General features: G+C 36.8%; 1 protein-coding gene across 4 annotated transcripts in view; it reads right to left on the bottom strand.

The window, feature by feature from the left end:
* The window catches only part of LOC137393833 (receptor-type tyrosine-protein phosphatase mu-like), a 171,855-nt gene extending 149,826 nt beyond the window's left edge, over positions 1-22,029 (bottom strand). For all 4 annotated transcript variants that reach the window (XM_068080557.1, XM_068080544.1, XM_068080563.1 and 1 more), the window contains exons 1-3: positions 21,895-22,029; positions 21,088-21,238; positions 4,432-4,632 (exon numbers count right to left, since the gene is read on the bottom strand). In XM_068080557.1, the coding sequence (XP_067936658.1) occupies positions 4,432-4,632; positions 21,088-21,211 (325 nt within the window). In that variant the 5' untranslated portion in view covers positions 21,212-21,238; positions 21,895-22,029. The remainder of the gene's footprint in view (positions 1-4,431; positions 4,633-21,087; positions 21,239-21,894) is intronic.
* Between the last annotated feature and the right edge of the window lie 633 nt (positions 22,030-22,662).

Below are 22,662 nucleotides of genomic sequence, written 5' to 3'. Positions count from 1 at the left end.
CAACACCCGAGGAGCCAAACATCAGTTACTGGTGGATCGGGCGGTCTGTCAAGACAGCAGGAGACGGCATACCAATCTTGACATGGATTGACTACAAAAAGGCCTATGACTCAATTCCCCATAGTTGGATACTTGAGTGCCTCAGTATTTACAATGTTCACCCTGCTCTTGTGGCATTCATCAAGATGTCAACGACCAAATGGAAGACGGAACTGGAGGTTAATGGCAAAAAGCTGGCAAGTGTAAATATCAAGGTGACTCCTTATCACCGCTGCTCTTCTGCATATGCCTAAACCCTCTAAGCAATATGCTGGAGAAGACTCAATATGGGTACCAATTTAAGAGTGGCACCAAGATAAACCACCTCTTCTATATGGATGCTATCAAGCTGTATGCTAACAAAGAAGGGGACATTGATTCGCTAATACACCTCACTCAGATATACAGCAAGGACATCGGAATGACCTTCGGTATTGAGAAATGTAGAAGGCTAATTCTTAAGACCATTCTATGCTCACAGATGGCCTAAGAATGCCAAATGGTACCATCAAAGATATAGAAGAAGAGTACAAGTACTTGGGGATTATGCAAAGCAACATCAACCACGAAGCCGAGGTACGTCACAAAGCCATTACCGAATACAAGAAACACATTCGGCAGGTCCTACGGAGCCAGTTCGATGCCAGGAATCAAGCCATAGCAATAAAATACCTATGCACTGCCAGTAATAAGATATCCAGCAGACATAATAAAGTGGACTGAGGAAGCCATCAAGGAAACAGATACAGCAACTCGTAAACTACTGAAAATGCATGGAGCACTCCACCCAAAATCTGATACTACTAGATTGTATCTCGATAGGAAAGATGGCGGTAGGGGACTCAAAAGTGTACAGCAGACAGTGAACGAGGAAGAACAAAGCATCAAAGCCTATGCAGCCTCCATGGCCACTTCAGATGAGTTGCTAGCTGAACTTCAATTGGCTGCTCTGATATGAAGCTTCACCCTGATGATGAGGAAATTGACTGGCACATGAAACCTCTTCATGGTGCTTACCACCAACAAATATCTAAGGTTGGTGATCTTCACCAGCCATAGATGTGGCTGAACAAAGGAAACCTAACGACCAATACAGAGTCGCTACTCATATCAGCCCAGGAGCAAGTGCTCCAAACAAGGCAACTCCAAACAAAAACCTATCACACTAGAGACGATCCTAGATGCAGACTGCAAACATGCGCCTGAGACCACCCAACACATCATCAGTGGATGCAAACAGCTAACAAGAAATGCATACACTGAGCGACATAATCGTGTCGCAGGTGTTGTGTATAAAAGTCTATGTGATGAATATGGCCTTACTAAACCAAAACAATGATAGGACGCTCCTGGTAAGGTCAATGAGAATGATCGTGTTAAGATCCTCTGGGACTTCTACATCCGGACTGACAAACATGTCCTAGCAAACCAACCAGATATAGTGGTGGTGGACAAGGAGAACAAGAGGGCTACTATAATAGATATAGCAGTACCCAATGACTACAATATAGGCAGCAAAGAAAAAGAAAAGATAGAGAAATTATTGAGCCTCTAAGCCTAAATATAAGTATATCTAGCGTATGTATTGGTTATGATTTGCATTGAAATGTGCTATGAGCAGCACTCCTTTCCGTAGGGAGTTCTTACCTTCAAGACAGACATACGCATAATGTAAGCTTTGAAATCACTTAAACCCACACATTTAAAGCGAAGTTTTAGTGTGCATTTTTAACTATTTTATTGAACTTCAACTTCCAATAAAATCTTATCAGCTATCAGTTTCTGGCTTCAATTTTACTATAAATTTTATGATAAAATTTAAACTAAGGCTATAAATAAAACTTATAGCCAACCTGATTAAAAACTTTTTCAACCCAATTCACCAAAAAAGACCGAGTGATGCTGTTCTAAAAAAGGTTCTGTTTAATACGTAATGAAATGGAATTTTGTTACAAAGTTAATAGAATTTGTCTGACCACTGACCTTCTGAATGGATGAATCGCAACTTCAACATTTTTACTGGTTTCACAGGGAAAATACTACCGGTTTTCCCACCTCAAATGCTAAACTGAGAGAAATCGGTCATCGCGTCTCTTTCAAACATTGCGAAAATGTTCTCAGCAAACAGTATTTTGGTGTCTTTATTATTTCGATGTACGTAATAAGCACACCAACTGCCAAATTTGAACTCTGGCGAAGATTTGGTGAATTCGTATGGTGAAAGAAGATTCGTATGCCGAGGTAAAAAAATCATCATTTTCTAATTCATAAGGTGGAAAAAATGGTATATCAGGGTAATCCGCGTATCAACGTATCCTGAGGATGCACTACACCTTTATTTAAAAGTTAAAGGTTGACTTGCAACCAAATTCGCATTACAGTTATTTGGTATCAAAGGATTCAGCATGTCTTGCTCTGCTGTGTTCTAGGTGCAAAATATGTGGAAATGTGATTACAAGCTTTTAAAGGCTCAAAAACAAGCAGTTAATGGAAAACACGCCATCACGAAAACGCCGTAGGTTTGAATCAATTAATTTCTCTGACATAATCAAACAATTTGGTTAATGTTTTGACACGTGATGTTATCCCGTGAATTGAAAGGCCAATAAAAAGCTCAATATAAATCGGCTCGTAGCGCTAGTTTATGACAAACACTTCGGGTTCTACCGAAAAGCCTGTATCAAATTTAGATGCTTGCTACTTTACAGTTTTATTTCGGCTTGGTCTAATCGTCTAGTCGTAATCTCATCATGTGACCAATACTTTGCGAACAATTTCTGCAGCATTTTTCGACTATCACAGGTGACCAACAGGCTCGTCATGTTTATCAGAGGATGATATACAATCCTTCGAGCTACGTGTAAGGTTAAAAAATTAAGCGAATTTTCAAGGTGAGTTTGGAGATATCAGTGCTCAAAATGCCAGCATTACAATGATGATGAAACAGACGCGTAAGGACAATAGACATGGTTTTATTGAATGTGAGAAGTATATTTGTGAAAATGTTCCGACGAATGAGGTTGCATGAAAGTGTAAACAGAAACCATCTTGTACAAATGCGACCTATTTGAGCCGTTTAGGAAAGGGATTCTAATCTACGTCGTTTTCGTGATGGCTGCGATTAACTGATCGTTTTTTGAGCTTTTAAGAGCTTGTAATCACATTTCCACATCTTTTGCACCTACAACACAGCGGAGTAAGACATGGTGAGTCTTTTGATACCAAATAACTATAATAAGAATTTTGTTGCGAGAAAACTTTTAAAATGATAAATGTATATGTTGATTAAAAATAATTTTTCGCTGCAAAAACCTTTTATTACCCGAGCAATGTAATGAGCGGACTCATTACAACTTATTTCAATGCGCCAAAGCATGTCCAAGTTCTTGAAAGCTAAAAAACGAACAGTTAATCGCAGCCATCACGAAAACGCTGTAGGTTGGAATCCCTCTCCAAACGGCTCAAATGGGACGTAGTTGAACACGATGGCTTCCGTTTACACCTTCATGCAACCTTATTCGTACAAATATTTTCCCAAATATACTTCACTTAAATTGGTAAATTGTTAAATTGGCAATCTTAGGACTTTCGTTTTCGGTATAAATGTGTCACAAATCTATCTGTTTGGAAACTCAAAAATTGGTCTTCACATGCATTAAGGACAATTGTCCTGAATGAACGCGTCATGGATTTTTGTTGCAAAACAATTTACGTTGAAATACAAAAAATTCTCAAGCTTAATGCTAATATGAAATAAGAACTCCCATAGAACTCTATCCCCTCATGTCATATATGAAATAAGAACTCCCATAGAACTCTATCCCCTCATGTCATATATGAAATAAGAACTCCCATAGAACTCCATCCCGTCATGTCATATATGAAATAAGAACTCCCATAGAACTCTGTCCCCTCATGTCATATATGAAATAAGAACTCCCATAGAACTCCATCCCGTCATGTCATATATGAAATAAGAACTCCCATAGCACTCCATCCCGTGATGTCATATATGAAATAAGAACTCCCATAGAACTCCATCCCGTCATGTCATATATGAAATAAGAACTCCCATAGAACTCCATCCCGTCATGTCATATATGAAATAAGAACTCCCATAGAACTCCATCCCGTCATGTCATATATGAAATAAGAACTCCCATAGCACTCCATCCCGTGATGTCATATATGAAATAAGAACTCTCATAGAACTCCATCCCATCATGTCATATATGAAATAAAAACTCCCATAGAACTCCATCCCGTCGTGTCATATATGAAATGAGAACTCTCATAGAACTCTATCCCGTCAAGTCATATCAACATATGACATGACGGGTGTAGATTCCCAGTGAGTATTTTGAGACCAATAAATAAAATGAGCAATCTTACCAAAGACGCAGGCGGATGTGAGGTCATATCTGCCCTTGCGGCATCTGTCACTCGAGCACTTTCCAGTGACTGCTTCACAATCTTTCTTTCTCGCACAGCCGCATGGCAGACACCTGCCTTTTACCTTAAAGTGGTTCCGGATACAGGTAGGTTTTGTGCTTACAGAGGCCACAGTTGAGAGGTTCACAGTAGATGAATATCCTAAAAACAATTTACAGTTTAATGAAACCTACAAAGAACATAAATATAAATAAATATATTGCCTTAGCAATATTTTCATATCATGGGTAAACTCCCTAAACTGTAAGATCCCATGTTTATTTGCATTGGAAGCACAACTCCAAAATAAACCTTGGACCTGAAGCGGCACATAATTGCTGGTAGTCATTGGTTGATCTACAGGTACTGAGAAACAGCCTACTGTTAGTTAAAAAGTAAAATGCTAAGAATTACCTCCTCTTTCATTTTAACCGCTGATAGAGAAGATAAGTACAGCCACAAGGTTTGTCTAAAAATTACTGGCAGGTGTCTTCATTGCTTCCCAGTAATGACAGACTAAGTAAGAGACTAGATCAATGTCTACCAACACATGCAAGGTTTCACTTTAAGCATTGTTATTTAAGGTAACCATTGAACTTCTATATACACGCACGCATATGTGTGTAGAATGAATACGCGCACGCATATGTGTATGGTATAAATACACACATGCATGCGTCTATCTATATGTACGCGAATACACGCATGAATGTGTATGGTATAAATACATGGTCCTCAGATTCTAGTGCACTCATTCAAGAGACTTTTGCGCTGTTTGGGTTACTCGATGGTCTGGGAGCATCGACTTGTAGGGCACTCATTGACATTCATATTGAACAAAGTAATCCGAGATCTTCATCAATATTTAATGTTTGCGGGATATGATAAACCTGTTAGCATATCTTTTATAATATAACCCTGTTATAATATGTTTGCTGTATAACAGAAGTGTTTCATAAATACTAAAAATGATATTTTTAGGTTTTCCTCTAACCTATAGATAAGTAGCTGTGTCTAGCACTCCTTAAAAATAGTATGCATAAGACAACTCCAAGTTTTTGAAGACTGAGGCTTTGATGATGGCTCCTCACAACACCATAGTTAAGGACAGAAATTTTTTATGCATACTTGAAAACGAAAGCCCAGGAGATCGATATTTTTTAGCGACATCGTATTCTGCGTGTTGATGAATATCAAGGTAATAACTGTCGAGAAGCTGGCATGCGAACCGAGTGTGAAGGTCAATAATAATGAACGATAGTTTGGTTTTTTGTGCGTGCATATTGTCTGCCAACCTATTGTTTTGTGATGCTAAGAGTACATTTTGGTACATAGGGTCAATTTTTCAGAGCCGACTTTCTTCAAAGAGTAACATTTTCTCGACATGATTGATCATTCAAATTACGTCAATAGAATTGTGTTAATCTAAATTCGATCAATCTTTGCTAGAGCTAGAGTCCATTTCTTCATTTTGCTAATCCTGAAATGTTCCACCATTTTGGTCAATAATGGATACCGGTAACTCAAAAACCCATCTTTAACTGCTAAACATATCAATGGCCTAATATTGCAATGTTTTAGGCTTAATTCTTCATGAAGGCGAATGGTAGTTGACCGTGTAGGAAAACATTCAGCAAGTTTTACTTGCGAATGATACCTGGGAACAATGAACATTGTTGTTATAAGGTAAAAAATATTTATGAAACGCTGCATCTGCCAGCATTATTGCTAAGTGAGTGGACATGCAAGAATTAAAGACCGACTGTACCAGCATCCAATTGTACGATTCCGGAATATTTAAAAACATTTTTGTTAGTCCAATTCATAAGGAATGCCAGGCAGTCACATACATACTATAGCGGATAAGGTAAAGGACTTGACCTATGCCTGGTTGCATTACCTGAATTGCCGGTCTAAACCAGAACAGCAGACCTCTGCCTGAGCCACCAGTTGTGAACATATTAGTGCAACTGTGCCAAACTACTCTTGGCTTTTACCAGTCCCATAATTAGAAGGCAATGATAATTGCAAAGCAACCAAGTAACATTGCTATAATATTTTACATATTTTATGACAACCATAAACTAGTACTTTCGGCAATATGTAGTTAAAACAAAACATGGCATGTTGGTATCAACAAAACAAAAGGAAATCTGGTATGCAGTAATTGAAAACTTTTTTATAAAAAAAGGCGCGATGACGGGCATCGCTTTTCGTTTTCCACATAGAATGGCGACCAAATGATAAGCTGGTTTTAGAGTATGATAAATAATCGATCTATCAACGCTGGAAGCTGGTTTGTCGTTCTTTCAGAATAACAAATTTTTACATAACAGCATCATGTTGCAAAAATTGAAATATGCAGGAGTGCACTAGCTATGTAATGCACTCCTCACACTCGAACACGAGTATATAAAGTATACCACAAGTAGACTACCATACAGGCATTTATATTGGCTGCTTAGATCCACACACCATTGCGGCGTGCGACGAGGTAGCGAAGGAGTAGCACACCAAGAGACTGTGTGCGAATATTTATTGAATTGCTGTCTAACGGTCGACATGAGTCGCACCAACTACTTAATTCAAAAAATCGATAAGATATAATGACATGAAGCCTACCGGATGCTAGCGCTGAGCTCATCGCAGTTACAGACTAAAAACTCTTAATGAGTATAAGCTGCTCTCCACTCATCTCAACTTTTAATTACATTTGGCTCACTAGTATGACTCACTAGTATGACTCACTAGTAAGACTCACTAGTATGACTCACTAGTAAGACTCACTAGGATGACTCACTAGTAAGACTCACTAGTATGACTCACTAGTAAGACTCACTAGTATGACTCACTAGTAAGACTCACTAGTATGACTTGTAACAGACATTGTTGGAGGATGGCAAAATTTGCTAATCAACATAGAGCTGGGTGGCTACCTACAATGTATTACTTGCAATAGAGATGTGTACAATTAGTCATGCCAGTAGGAGGAACGAGACTTGCAATAGAGGCATGTACAATTAGTCATGCCAGTAGGAGGAACGAGACTTGCAATAGAGGCATGTACAATTAGTCATGCCAGTAGGAGGAACGAGGCTTGCAATAGAGGCATGTACAATTAGTCATGCCAGTAGGAGGAACGAGACTTGCAATAGAGGCATGTACAATTAGTCATGCCAGTAGGAGGAACGAGACTTGCAATAAAGACATGTACAATTAGTCATGCCAGTAGGAGGAACGAGACTTGCAATAAAGACATGTACAATTAGTCATGCCAGTAGGAGGAACGAGACTTGCAATAAAGACATGTACAATTAGTCATGCCAGTAGGAGGAACGAGACTTGCAATAAAGACATGTACAATTAGTCATGCCAGTAGGAGGAACGAGACTTGCAATAAAGACATGTACAATTAGTCATGCCAGTAGGAGGAACGAGACTTGCAATAGAGGCATGTACAATTAGTCATGCCAGTAGGAGGAACGAGACTTGCAATAAAGACATGTACAATTAGTCATGCCAGTAGGAGGAACGAGACTTGCAATAGAGATGTGTACAATTAGTCATGCCAGTAGGAGGAACGAGACTTGCAATAGAGGCATGTACAATTAGTCATGCCAGTAGGAGGAACGAGACTTGCAATAGAGGCATGTACAATTAGTCATGCCAGTAGGAGGAACGAGACTTGCAATAGAGGCATGTACAATTAGTCATGCCAGTAGGAGGAACGAGACTTGCAATAAAGACATGTACAATTAGTCATGCCAGTAGGAGGAACGAGGCTTGCAATAGAGGCATGTACAATTAGTCATGCCAGTAGGAGGAACGAGGCTCAAAAAAATCAAAAAAACATTAACCTTGCTCTACCACGAATTTTTTTAAACAATCTTAGGTTGAGAGGTATGTATTAGAAATAGTCTTATATTGGCAGTCTTATTAGCTTGTCTGTTATTCAGACAAGCTAATAAGACTACGACATAACAACAATGAGTGACACCCATGATAAACATGCCTAAGGACGTCGGCTTTTTGACAAAATGGAAAAGGCAAAGTTTCTTGGAAGATTTGCTAAACAGTATTTGAAGATATGAAGTACCATACTATCAAATAATTTTTGTAGTAATTATAGAAACACAGCATTTAATAACAAACTAACGATTTTAATAGTTCTCCAGAGAAAACTTGATTTCCTAAATATCACAGCAGTATTTTGAAAGACCACAAGAATGAGGTGAAAATCAACTCGGGATCAAGCTCGGAAGCTGTCTAAGAGATATGATGGTTAGCCAATGGAGGAGCTATCATACATGTACCATGGAGCTAGGAAGCTGTCTAAGAGATATGATGGTTAGCCAATAGAGGAGCTATCATACATGTACCATGGAGCTAGGAAGCTGTCTAAGAGATATGAGGGTTAGCCAATGGAGGAGCTATCATACATGTACCATGGAGCTCGGAAGCTGTCTAAGAGATATGATGGTTAGCCAATGGAAGAGCTATCATACATGTACCATGGAGCTAGGAAGCTGTCTAAGAGATATGATGGTTAGCCAATGGAAGAGCTATCATACATGTACCATGGAGCTCGGAAGCTGTCTAAGAGATATGATGGTTAGCCAATGGAGGAGCTATCATACATGTACCATGGAGCTAGGAAGCTGTCTAAGAGATATGATGGTTAGCCAATGGAAGAGCTATCATACATGTACCATGGAGCTAGGAAGCTGTCTAAGAGATATGATGGTTAGCCAATGGAAGAGCTATCATACATGTACCATGGCAAATAGTAAAAATATGACGCTATCTAAATCCTTCAAACACTAAACAAAGACTAAACAAAGATTAGATATATAATGGCTTATGATTGGGTCATGGTGTGAACAACTTTCTGTTCCCTACAAATCAATAGCTTTCATGAAGGTGTTGAGCAGATGGGGATTACCCACTAGAAGCATAGTGGGAGATGAGATGAAATGATGTAGATAGATCCTTGGTCCTGCATAATTATAAGCCTGTATTGAACAGGAGGTGAAAGTCAAGTGGATCGCTACCAGGCCTGACACAAAGGACAACAATGACTGCCTAAAGAATTTCTTTCAAGATGAGATAAGAAAGTTTCAGGATATCTATAGCTGGTAAGCTATCCAAGTCAGAACCGTTATGTTACCGCAGGCGTCAAATAGATAGCAAACAAAACATATCTGCTTGCTTTTATAAAGTGTTATGTCATTATCGATATAAGGAAACTGATACTGCAATATCACATAGAACCATGGTAGATATTTCAATGCTTCCACGAACTCACTGCAAGGTGTATGGAGCTTGTGACGGTCATATACAAAAAACTATGAGATAACTAAAAATCATGACTACATGCTCACAACAGTCTCTGTGGGATAAAGTTACTTTTTAACTTTGATATGTCAATCAGGTTTCATGCGATCAGTTCTTCTACTAAGGCACATCAAAGGTCAGTCGACATGCGATCAGTTCTTCTACTAAGGCACATCAAAGGTCAGTCGACATGCGATCAGTTCTTCTACTAAGGCACATCAAAGGTCAGTCGACATGCGATCAGTTCTTCTACTAAGGTACATCAAAGGTCAGCCGACATGCGATCAGTTCTTCTACTAAGGCACATCAAAGGTCAGTCGACATGCGATCAGTTCTTCTACTAAGGCACATCAAAGGTCAGTCGACATGCGATCAGTTCTTCTACTAAGGCACATCAAAGGTCAGTCGACATGCGATCAGTTCTTCGACTGAGGCACATCAAAGATCAGCCACAATTGATGTATGACCTAGCGTGAAGTCCTAGTTTTTTTTCTATTAAAATTGGAAAGATAGAAAAGCTAAAATTGACTTTGGGTAAAAAATAGAACCTTTCGTCGCCGTGAATGCTGGTTTTACCACGGCAAGCTCTACCACTCATACTTGACACCAACATTTGAGTATGGGAAATCATTTTCTTTGTTGATTCGTTACCAGTTAACCACTTCATAAAAGTAAAATTCTGTCATAGAAGGTTACTGTATGAAGGAGTATTCCAACTAATGGAATAACAAGTTTAAAAATAGTCACATTGGTGTCTCTACAATTCACTAATGCAGCAGTCACCAAGATTGCCTGACCACTAACAATATTACAGTATAATTGTATATAGGATTGTATGTAGGATGCTTCGTGGAAGCACACATTGCTCATCTTATTTCTAACCCGTGGGAGAAGGACCCAATATTTAAATGAAATGTACACATACATGTATGATACTGCATGAGAGAAGGACCCAATATCTAAATGAAATGTACACATACATGCATGATACTGCATGAGAGAAGGACGAAATATCTAAATGAAATGTACACATACATGCATGATACTGCATGAGAGAAGGACCCAATATCTAAATGAAATGTACACATACATGCATGATACTGCATGAGAGAAGGACCCAATATCTAAATGAAATGTACACATACATGCATGATACTGCATGAGAGAAGGACGAAATATCTAAATGAAATGTACACATACATGCATGATACTGCATGAGAGAAGGACCCAATATCTAAATGAAATGTACACATACATGTATGATACTGCATGAGAGAAGGACCCAATATCTAAATGAAATGTACACATACATGCATGATACTGCATGAGAGAAGGACGAAATATCTAAATGAAATGTACACATACATGCATGATACTGCATGAGAGAAGGACCCAATATCTAAATGAAATGTACACATACATGCATGATACTGCATGAGAGAAGGACGAAATATCTAAATGAAATGTACACATACATGTATGATACTGCATGAGAGAAGGACCCAATATCTAAATGAAATGTACACATACATGTATGATACTGCATGAGAGAAGGACTCAATATCTAAATGAAATGTACACATACATGCATGATACTGCATGAGAGAAGGACGAAATATCTAAATGAAATGTACACATACATGCATGATACTGCATGAGAGAAGGACCCAATATCTAAATGAAATGTACACATACATGTATGATACTGCATGAGAGAAGGACCCAATATCTAAATGAAATGTACACATACATGTATGATACTGCATGAGAGAAGGACCCAATATCTAAATGAAATGTACACATACATGTATGATACTGCATGAGAGAAGGACCCAATATCTAAATGAAATGTACACATACATGTATGATACTGCATGAGAGAAGGACCCAATATCTAAATGAAATGTACACATACATGTATGATACTGCATGAGAGAAGGACCCAATATCTAAATGAAATGTACACATACATGTATGATACTGGATGAGAGAAGGACCCAATATCTAAATGAAATGTACACATACATGCATGATACTGCATGAGAGAAGGACTCAATATCTAAATGAAATGTACACATACATGTATGATACTGCATGAGAGAAGGACCCAATATCTAAATGAAATGTACACATACATGCATGATACTGCATGAGAGAAGGACCCAATATCTAAATGAAATGTACACATACATGCATGATACTGCATGAGAGAAGGACCCAATATCTAAATGAAATGTACACATACATGCATGATACTGCATGAGAGAAGGACCCAATATCTAAATGAAATGTACACATACATGTATGATACTGCATGAGAGAAGGACCCAATATCTAAATGAAATGTACACATACATGCATGATACTGCATGAGAGAAGGACCCAATATCTAAATGAAATGTACACATACATGTATGATACTGCATGAGAGAAGGACCCAATATTTAAATGAAATGTACACATACATGTATGATACTGCATGAGAGAAAGACCCAATATTTAAATGAAATGTACACATACATGCATGATACTGCATGAGAGAAGGACGAAATATCTAAATGAAATGTACACATACATGCATGATACTGCATGAGAGAAGGACCCAATATCTAAATGAAATGTACACATACATGTATGATACTGCATGAGAGAAGGACCCAATATTTAAATGAAATGTACACATACATGTATGATACTGCATGAGAGAAGGACCCAATATCTAAATGAAATGTACACATACATGCATGATACTGCATGAGAGAAGGACGAAATATCTAAATGAAATGTACACATACATGCATGATACTGCATGAGAGAAGGACCCAATATCTAAATGAAATGTACACATACATGTATGATACTGCATGAGAGAAGGACCCAATATTTAAATGAAATGTACACATACATGTATGATACTGCATGAGAGAAGGACCCAATATCTAAATGAAATGTACACATACATGTATGATACTGCATGAGAGAAGGACCCAATATTTAAATGAAATGTACACATACATGCATGATACTGCATGAGAGAAGGACCCAATATCTAAATGAAATGTACACATACATGTATGATACTGCATGAGAGAAGGACCCAATATCTAAATGAAATGTACACATACATGTATGATACTGCATGAGAGAAGGACCCAATATCTAAATGAAATGTACACATACATGTATGATACTGCATGAGAGAAGGACGAAATATCTAAATGAAATGTACACATACATGCATGATACTGCATGAGAGAAGGACCCAATATCTAAATGAAATGTACACATACATGTATGATACTGCATGAGAGAAGGACCCAATATCTAAATGAAATGTACACATACATGCATGATACTGCATGAGAGAAGGACCCAATATCTAAATGAAATGTACACATACATGCATGATACTGCATGAGAGAAGGACCCAATATCTAAATGAAATGTACACATACATGTATGATACTGCATGAGAGAAGGACCCAATATCTAAATGAAATGTACACATACATGTATGATACTGCATGAGAGAAGGACCCAATATCTAAATGAAATGTACACATACATGCATGATACTGCATGAGAGAAGGACTCAATATCTAAATGAAATGTACACATACATGCATGATACTGCATGAGAGAAGGACTCAATATCTAAATGAAATGTACACATACATGCATGATACTGCATGAGAGAAGGACAAAATATCTAAATGAAATGTACACATACATGCATGATACTGCATGAGAGAAGGACCCAATATCTAAATGAAATGTACACATACATGCATGATACTGCATGAGAGAAGGACCCAATATCTAAATGAAATGTACACATACATGTATGATACTGCATGAGAGAAGGACCCAATATCTAAATGAAATGTACACATACATGCATGATACTGCATGAGAGAAGGACCCAATATCTAAATGAAATGTACACATACATGCATGATACTGCATGAGAGAAGGACCCAATATCTAAATGAAATGTACACATACATGCATGATACTGCATGAGAGAAGGACCCAATATCTAAATGAAATGTACACATACATGCATGATACTGCATGAGAGAAGGACCCAATATCTAAATGAAATGTACACATACATGTATGATACTGCATGAGAGAAGGACCCAATATCTAAATGAAATGTACACATACATGTATGATACTGCATGAGAGAAGGACTCAATATCTAAATGAAATGTACACATACATGCATGATACTGCATGAGAGAAGGACAAAATATCTAAATGAAATGTACACATACATGCATGATACTGCATGAGAGAAGGACCCAATATCTAAATGAAATGTACACATACATGCATGATACTGCATGAGAGAAGGACCCAATATCTAAATGAAATGTACACATACATGCATGATACTGCATGAGAGAAGGACGAAATATCTAAATGAAATGTACACATACATGCATGATACTGCATGAGAGAAGGACCCAATATCTAAATGAAATGTACACATACATGTATGATACTGCATGAGAGAAGGACCCAATATCTAAATGAAATGTACACATACATGCATGATACTGCATGAGAGAAGGACCCAATATCTAAATGAAATGTACACATACATGTATGATACTGCATGAGAGAAGGACCCAATATTTAAATGAAATGTACACATACATGCATGATACTGCATGAGAGAAGGACCCAATATCTAAATGAAATGTACACATACATGCATGATACTGCATGAGAGAAGGACCCAATATCTAAATGAAATGTACACATACATGTATGATACTGCATGAGAGAAGGACCCAATATTTAAATGAAATGTACACATACATGCATGATACTGCATGAGAGAAGGACCCAATATCTAAATGAAATGTACACATACATGTATGATACTGCATGAGAGAAGGACCCAATATCTAAATGAAATGTACACATACATGCATGATACTGCATGAGAGAAGGACCCAATATCTAAATGAAATGTACACATACATGCATGATACTGCATGAGAGAAGGACCCAATATCTAAATGAAATGTACACATACATGCATGATACTGCATGAGAGAAGGACCCAATATCTAAATGAAATGTACACATACATGCATGATACTGCATGAGAGAAGGACCCAATATCTAAATGAAATGTACACATACATGCATGATACTGCATGAGAGAAGGACCCAATATCTAAATGAAATGTACACATACATGCATGATACTGCATGAGAGAAGGACCCAATATCTAAATGAAATGTACACATACATGCATGATACTGCATGAGAGAAGGACTCAATATCTAAATGAAATGTACACATACATGCATGATACTGCATGAGAGAAGGACGAAATATCTAAATGAAATGTACACATACATGCATGATACTGCATGAGAGAAGGACGAAATATCTAAATGAAATGTACACATACATGTATGATACTGCATGAGAGAAGGACCCAATATCTAAATGAAATGTACACATACATGCATGATACTGCATGAGAGAAGGACCCAATATCTAAATGAAATGTACACATACATGTATGATACTGCATGGTTCAGCTCCACAAATGCGTTCAATTCCTGCAGTATACAAAGCCATTCAGTTTTTGATAAACAACTGAGAATACAAAGTGAGACCATGAATCAGCACTTAACTACTGAGACATGCAGTTGACTTTTTTCCCAAAATAACTCTTCCTCATCAACCAATCCTATTATATTTTTTGTGACACTGAACTTTGTTGTTTACTTTCACCAAGGATAACAGAATAAATATTTATTCAAATAACAAATAACTACTCATCATGCCATCACTAAACACGCGAGTAGTAATATCATGGTATGGTTATCTATATATTGTTATTTATATTGTTATTGCTACTGTGGTTACAGTTCCGTGTTGTTACTACTCTAGAGATCATTTACAATAAAGGTCAAGACCACAGCGTAGGATTCATAAACCTGCACACTTTATTATTGGCCATACAAAAACATGTTAGTATACTCCAATGCATAGGGTTGTTGTTTGAAACTGTAGAAACACAATGCATATGTGCAACAACATCAGTGTAAATATTGCGCATGGCTACTAATATTTCTTATAATATGTAAAATAATATAAGTTATAAGGTATAGTCTAGCCACAACTAATATATATGCCACATCGCTTTTGATATGCCAACAATGATTCCAAACAGGATATGCCAGCATGATGCTGTATTAATACTAGATGAACTGAATGAGAATTGCAAATATCTAGAAAAAAAATTTTTAAATTATTTTAGAAATCGCTTTACTTGAAACTTCTTTGTTATTATAAGGAGGATAAATGGGTTAATCATGACAAAACAGCACTCTTGCTGTTTTGTCATGATTAACCCATTGTTAGACAACTAGTTTTCAAAATAGAATAGACACAACTGTTCAGCTTTGGTGCAACCTAACGATACAACTGGCAAGCTCGGCCTGTTCATGTAGCGTATTTCAACATGACATTGTGCCATTGCAGTGCAATTACTAAAAGAAAAGCATGATATCATAAAAGTGAGGACGATGCATTGAATTCATCCTACCAATCACACTGAAGGAACAGCATATAATGAAGATTGATAAAAGTGAGGAATATGCATCGAATTCATCCTACCAATCACACTGAAGGAACAGCACATAATGAAGATTGTTAAAAGTGAGGAATATGTATCGAATTCATCCTACTAATCACACTGAAGGAACAGCATATAATGAAGATTGATAAAAGTGAGGAATATGCATCGGATTCATCCTACCAATCACACTGAAGGAACAGCACATAATGAAGATTGTTAAAAGTGAGGAATATGCATTGAATTCATCCTACCAATCACACTGAAGGAACAGCATATAATGAAGATTGATAAAAGTGAGGAATATGTATCGAATTCATCCTACCAATCACACTGAAGGAACAGCATATAATGAAGATTGATAAAAGTGAGGAATATGCATTGAATTCATCCTACCAATCACGCTGAAGGAACAGCATATAATGAAGATTGATAAAAGTGAGGAATATGCATCGGATTCATCCTACCAATCACACTGAAGGAACAGCATATAATGAAGATTGATAAAAGTGAGGAGTATGCATCGAATTCATCCTACCAATCACACTGAAGGAACTGCATATAACGAAGATTGATAAAAGTGAGGAGTATGCATCGGATTCATCCTACCAATCACACTGAAGGAAGAGCATATAATGAAGATTGATAAAAGTGAGGAATATGCATCGAATTCATCCTACCAATCACGCTGAAGGAACAGCATATAATGAAGATTGATAAAAGTGAGGAATATGCATCGGATTCATCCTACCAATCACACTGAAGGAACAGCATATAATGAAGATTGATAAAAGTGAGGAATATGCATCGAATTCATTCTACCAATCACACTGAAGGAAGAGCATGTAATGAAGATTGATAAAAGTGAGGAATATGCATCGAATTCATTCTACCAATCACACTGAAGGAAGAGCATATAATGGAGATTGTTAAAAGTGAGGAGTATGTATCAGATTCATCCTACCAATCACACTGAAGGAACAGTACATAATGAAGATTGATAAAAGTGAGGAATATGCATCGAATTCATCCTACCAATCACACTGAAGGAACAGCATATAATGAAGATTGATAAAAGTGAGGAATATGCATCGGATTCATCCTACCAATCACACTGAAGGAACAGCATATAATGAAGATTGATAAAAGTGAGGAATATGTATCGAATTCATTCTACCAATCACACTGAAGGAAGAGCATATAATGAAGATTGATAAAAGTGAGGAGTATGCATCGAATTCATCCTACCAATCACACTGAAGGAACAGCATATAATGAAGATTGATAAAAGTGAGGAATATGCATCGGATTCATCCTACCAATCACACTGAAGGAACAGCATATAATGAAGATTGATAAAAGTGAGGAATATGTATCGAATTCATCCTACCAATCACACTGAAGGAACAGCATATAATGAAGATTGATAAAAGTGAGGAATATGCATCGAATTCATCCTACCAATCACACTGAAGGAACAGCATATAATGAAGATTGATAAAAGTGAGGAATATGCATCGAATTCATTCTACCAATCACACTGAAGGAAGAGCATATAATGGAGATTGTTAAAAGTGAGGAGTATGTATCAGATTCATCCTACCAATCACACTGAAGGAACAGTACATAATGAAGATTGATAAAAGTGAGGAATATGCATCGAATTCATCCTACCAATCACACTGAAGGAACAGCATATAATGAAGATTGATAAAAGTGAGGAATATGTATCGAATTCATCCTACTAATCACACTGAAGGAACAGCATATAATGAAGATTGATAAAAGTGAGGAATATGCATCGGATTCATCCTACCAATCACACTGAAGGAACAGCATATAATGAAGATTGATAAAAGTGAGGAATATGCATCGAATTCATCCTACCAATCACACTGAAGGAAGAGCATATAATGAAGATTGATAAAAGTGAGGAGTATGCATCGAATTCATCCTACCAATCACACTGAAGGAACAGCATATAATGAAGATTGATAAAAGTGAGGAATATGCATCGGATTCATCCTACCAATCACACTGAAGGAACAGCATATAATGAAGATTGATAAAAGTGAGGAATATGTATCGAATTCATCCTACCAATCACACTGAAGGAACAGCATATAATGAAGATTGATAAAAGTGAGGAATATGCATCGAATTCATCCTACCAATCACACTGAAGGAACAGCATATAATGAAGATTGATAAAAGTGAGGAATATGCATCGAATTCATCCTACCAATCACACTGAAGGAACAGCATATAATGAAGATTGATAAAAGTGAGGAATATGCATCGAATTCATCCTACCAATCACACTGAAGGAACTGCATATAACGAAGATTGATAAAAGTGAGGAGTATGCATCGGATTCATCCTACCAATCACACTGAAGGAAGAGCATATAATGAAGATTGATAAAAGTGAGGAATATGCATCGAATTCATCCTACCAATCACGCTGAAGGAACAGCATATAATGAAGATTGATAAAAGTGAGGAATATGCATCGGATTCATCCTACCAATCACACTGAAGGAACAGCATATAATGAAGATTGATAAAAGTGAGGAATATGCATCGAATTCATTCTACCAATCACACTGAAGGAAGAGCATGTAATGAAGATTGATAAAAGTGAGGAATATGCATCGAATTCATTCTACCAATCACACTGAAGGAAGAGCATATAATGGAGATTGTTAAAAGTGAGGAGTATGTATCAGATTCATCCTACCAATCACACTGAAGGAACAGTACATAATGAAGATTGATAAAAGTGAGGAATATGCATCGAATTCATCCTACTAATCACACTGAAGGAACAGCATATAATGAAGATTGATAAAAGTGAGGAATATGCATCGGATTCATCCTACCAATCACACTGAAGGAACAGCATATAATGAAGATTGATAAAAGTGAGGAATATGCATCGAATTCATCCTACCAATCACACTGAAGGAACAGCACATAATGAACATTGATAAAAGTGAGGAATATGCATCGAATTCATCCTACCAATCACACTGAAGAAACAGCATATAATGAAGATTGATAAAAGTGAGGAGTATGCATCGAATTCATCCTGCCAATCACACTGAAGGAACAGCATACAATGAAGATTGATAAAAGTGAGGAATATGCATCGGATTCATCCTACCAATCACACTGAAGGAACAGCATATAATGAAGATTGATAAAAGTGAGGAATATGCATCGAATTCATCCTACCAATCACACTGAAGGAACAGCATATAATGAAGATTGATAAAAGTGAGGAATATGCATCGAATTCATCCTACCAATCACACTGAAGGAACAGCATATAATGAAGATTGATAAAAGTGAGGAATATGCATCGAATTCATCCTACCAATCACACTGAAGGAACTGCATATAACGAAGATTGATAAAAGTGAGGAGTATGCATCGGATTCATCCTACCAATCACACTGAAGGAAGAGCATATAATGAAGATTGATAAAAGTGAGGAATATGCATCGAATTCATCCTACCAATCACGCTGAAGGAACAGCATATAATGAAGATTGATAAAAGTGAGGAATATGCATCGGATTCATCCTACCAATCACACTGAAGGAACAGCATATAATGAAGATTGATAAAAGTGAGGAATATGCATCGAATTCATTCTACCAATCACACTGAAGGAAGAGCATGTAATGAAGATTGATAAAAGTGAGGAATATGCATCGAATTCATTCTACCAATCACACTGAAGGAAGAGCATATAATGGAGATTGTTAAAAGTGAGGAGTATGTATCAGATTCATCCTACCAATCACACTGAAGGAACAGTACATAATGAAGATTGATAAAAGTGAGGAATATGCATCGAATTCATCCTACTAATCACACTGAAGGAACAGCATATAATGAAGATTGATAAAAGTGAGGAATATGCATCGGATTCATCCTACCAATCACACTGAAGGAACAGCATATAATGAAGATTGATAAAAGTGAGGAATATGCATCGAATTCATCCTACCAATCACACTGAAGGAACAGCACATAATGAACATTGATAAAAGTGAGGAATATGCATCGAATTCATCCTACCAATCACACTGAAGAAACAGCATATAATGAAGATTGATAAAAGTGAGGAGTATGCATCGAATTCATCCTGCCAATCACACTGAAGGAACAGCATACAATGAAGATTGATAAAAGTGAGGAATATGCATCGGATTCATCCTACCAATCACACTGAAGGAACAGCATATAATGAAGATTGATAAAAGTGAGGAATATGCATCGAATTCATCCTACCAATCACACTGAAGGAACAGCATATAATGAAGATTGATAAAAGTGAGGAATATGCATCGAATTCATCCTACCAATCACACTGAAGGAACAGCACATAATGAACATTGATAAAAGTGAGGAATATGCATCGAATTCATCCTACCAATCACACTGAAGGAACAGCATATAATGAAGATTGATAAAAGTGAGGAGTATGCATCGAATTCATCCTGCCAATCACACTGAAGGAACAGCATATAATGAAGATTGATAAAAGTGAGGAATATGCATCGAATTCATCCTACTAATCACACTGAAGGAGCAGCACATAATGAAGATTGATAAAAATGCTACATGGCAAGCAAAGCCAAAGTTGAAATAAGAAAACTTACCAGATACGAAAACCGTCGTTGCAGACCTTTCCGGCAAAGTGAAGTTGTCCTCCAAAGCCATGATAATTGTACAGACCAATGTACATGCCAGACCTTTGGCCCACTCATGAGTTGAGAAAGACATGACTGTTAGTTCCCTCCAGACTTTTATCTGCAGCAATATGGAAATATATTGCACTCCCAAATTATGATTACCTTGCTATGCAGTTATTTTGCCTTACGATGTGAAACACGTGTGTGTTTAGTAAGCTAAAATCATTCAAGTTAAATTCAACGTTTATATTATATGTTTGTCTCGAAAGTAAGAACTACCTACAGTACGTACTGCACATAGTACATTGTAATGTTACACTTAATTGCATATCATAACCACTTTGTGAAAAGTCGAAAGTTACTGTAGGTAACTATAATTACTAATGCTAACATACTATGTTATCATCAATTTTTAAAACCTACAGTATGTATGTAAGATTTTGACGTTTTTTACCAAGGAGTGTTTGCATTAGATAATTACCATGAGATTCTATACATTTGTATACAACAGTTTCGTCTTACGATACCAACACTGGAACGAATTAATGTTGTGTGGCGAGGTGCATTGTATTTTGAAACCTATTTACAAAATCATGTTAAACCTTAAAATGAGAAGAAAATATCTATAGTTGCTTATCCAACACCATGAGAGAATTTGCCAATATTAGTCGTTAGATAATAAGCCAACAAGTAGGAGGCTTTTCGGTGATAACTTACTAGCCTGGGATTTAACATTACATTCAAATAAACAGATTGTTATAGGTAGAATATTACCAATGCTTCAAGTTGGGTGTATGAAGTGCAGCTAAAATAACTCCATGCAGATGTTTAAGTTCTCAATGCTGCCTAGACAGTTCATCCTACGCTCTGAATCCGCTTGCAGAGATCTTGTGAAACAGTTCTGCAATTTAGTCAGATTTAATGGTTACTTATCTGGTAGCGGCATCACAAAAACAAGTTCTATTAGTTGGTAGCTATGATTCTATTAGTTATTTTAAGAATTGAGGGTAAAACTTTGAATGAGACTGATAAGACAAAAGATAAAAAGACCTGACTATATATAATTGATGAACTGATGAGGTAAAACAATAACTTTTACACCCACATATTAACAAAATATCCCTACGAGTTTGTCTATTTTTATGTGCCTGATTCTTGGAACTAAAATCTTGCTGCTTTCTGGATTTGAACTCATAGTGATTGCAACCGCAAGTTTCCAAACAATGCGCTTAACCGCTGAGCTATACAGTCCTACACATTCTTTAGCGCTAATCATATACCGTTAGCACATGTATACAGTGCAAAAGTGTACGCCAAATAAACACTTTGATTATTAATTAATATGACCTTGTTATTTTAATGTGAGACTTGTCATTTTAATGTGAGACTTGTTATTTTAATGTGAGACTTGTTATTTTAATGTGAGACTTGTTATTTTAATGTGAGACTTGTTATTTTAATGTGAGACTTGTTATTTTAATGTGAGACTTGTTATTTTAATGTGAGACTTGTTATTTTAATGTGAGACTTGTTATTTTAATG

Source organism: Watersipora subatra, chromosome 1, assembly GCF_963576615.1.
Source record: "Watersipora subatra chromosome 1, tzWatSuba1.1, whole genome shotgun sequence".
In the NCBI taxonomy this organism is placed as follows: Eukaryota; Metazoa; Bryozoa; class Gymnolaemata; order Cheilostomatida; family Watersiporidae; genus Watersipora; species Watersipora subatra.
This window is presented reverse-complemented; position numbering and strand designations above follow the sequence as displayed.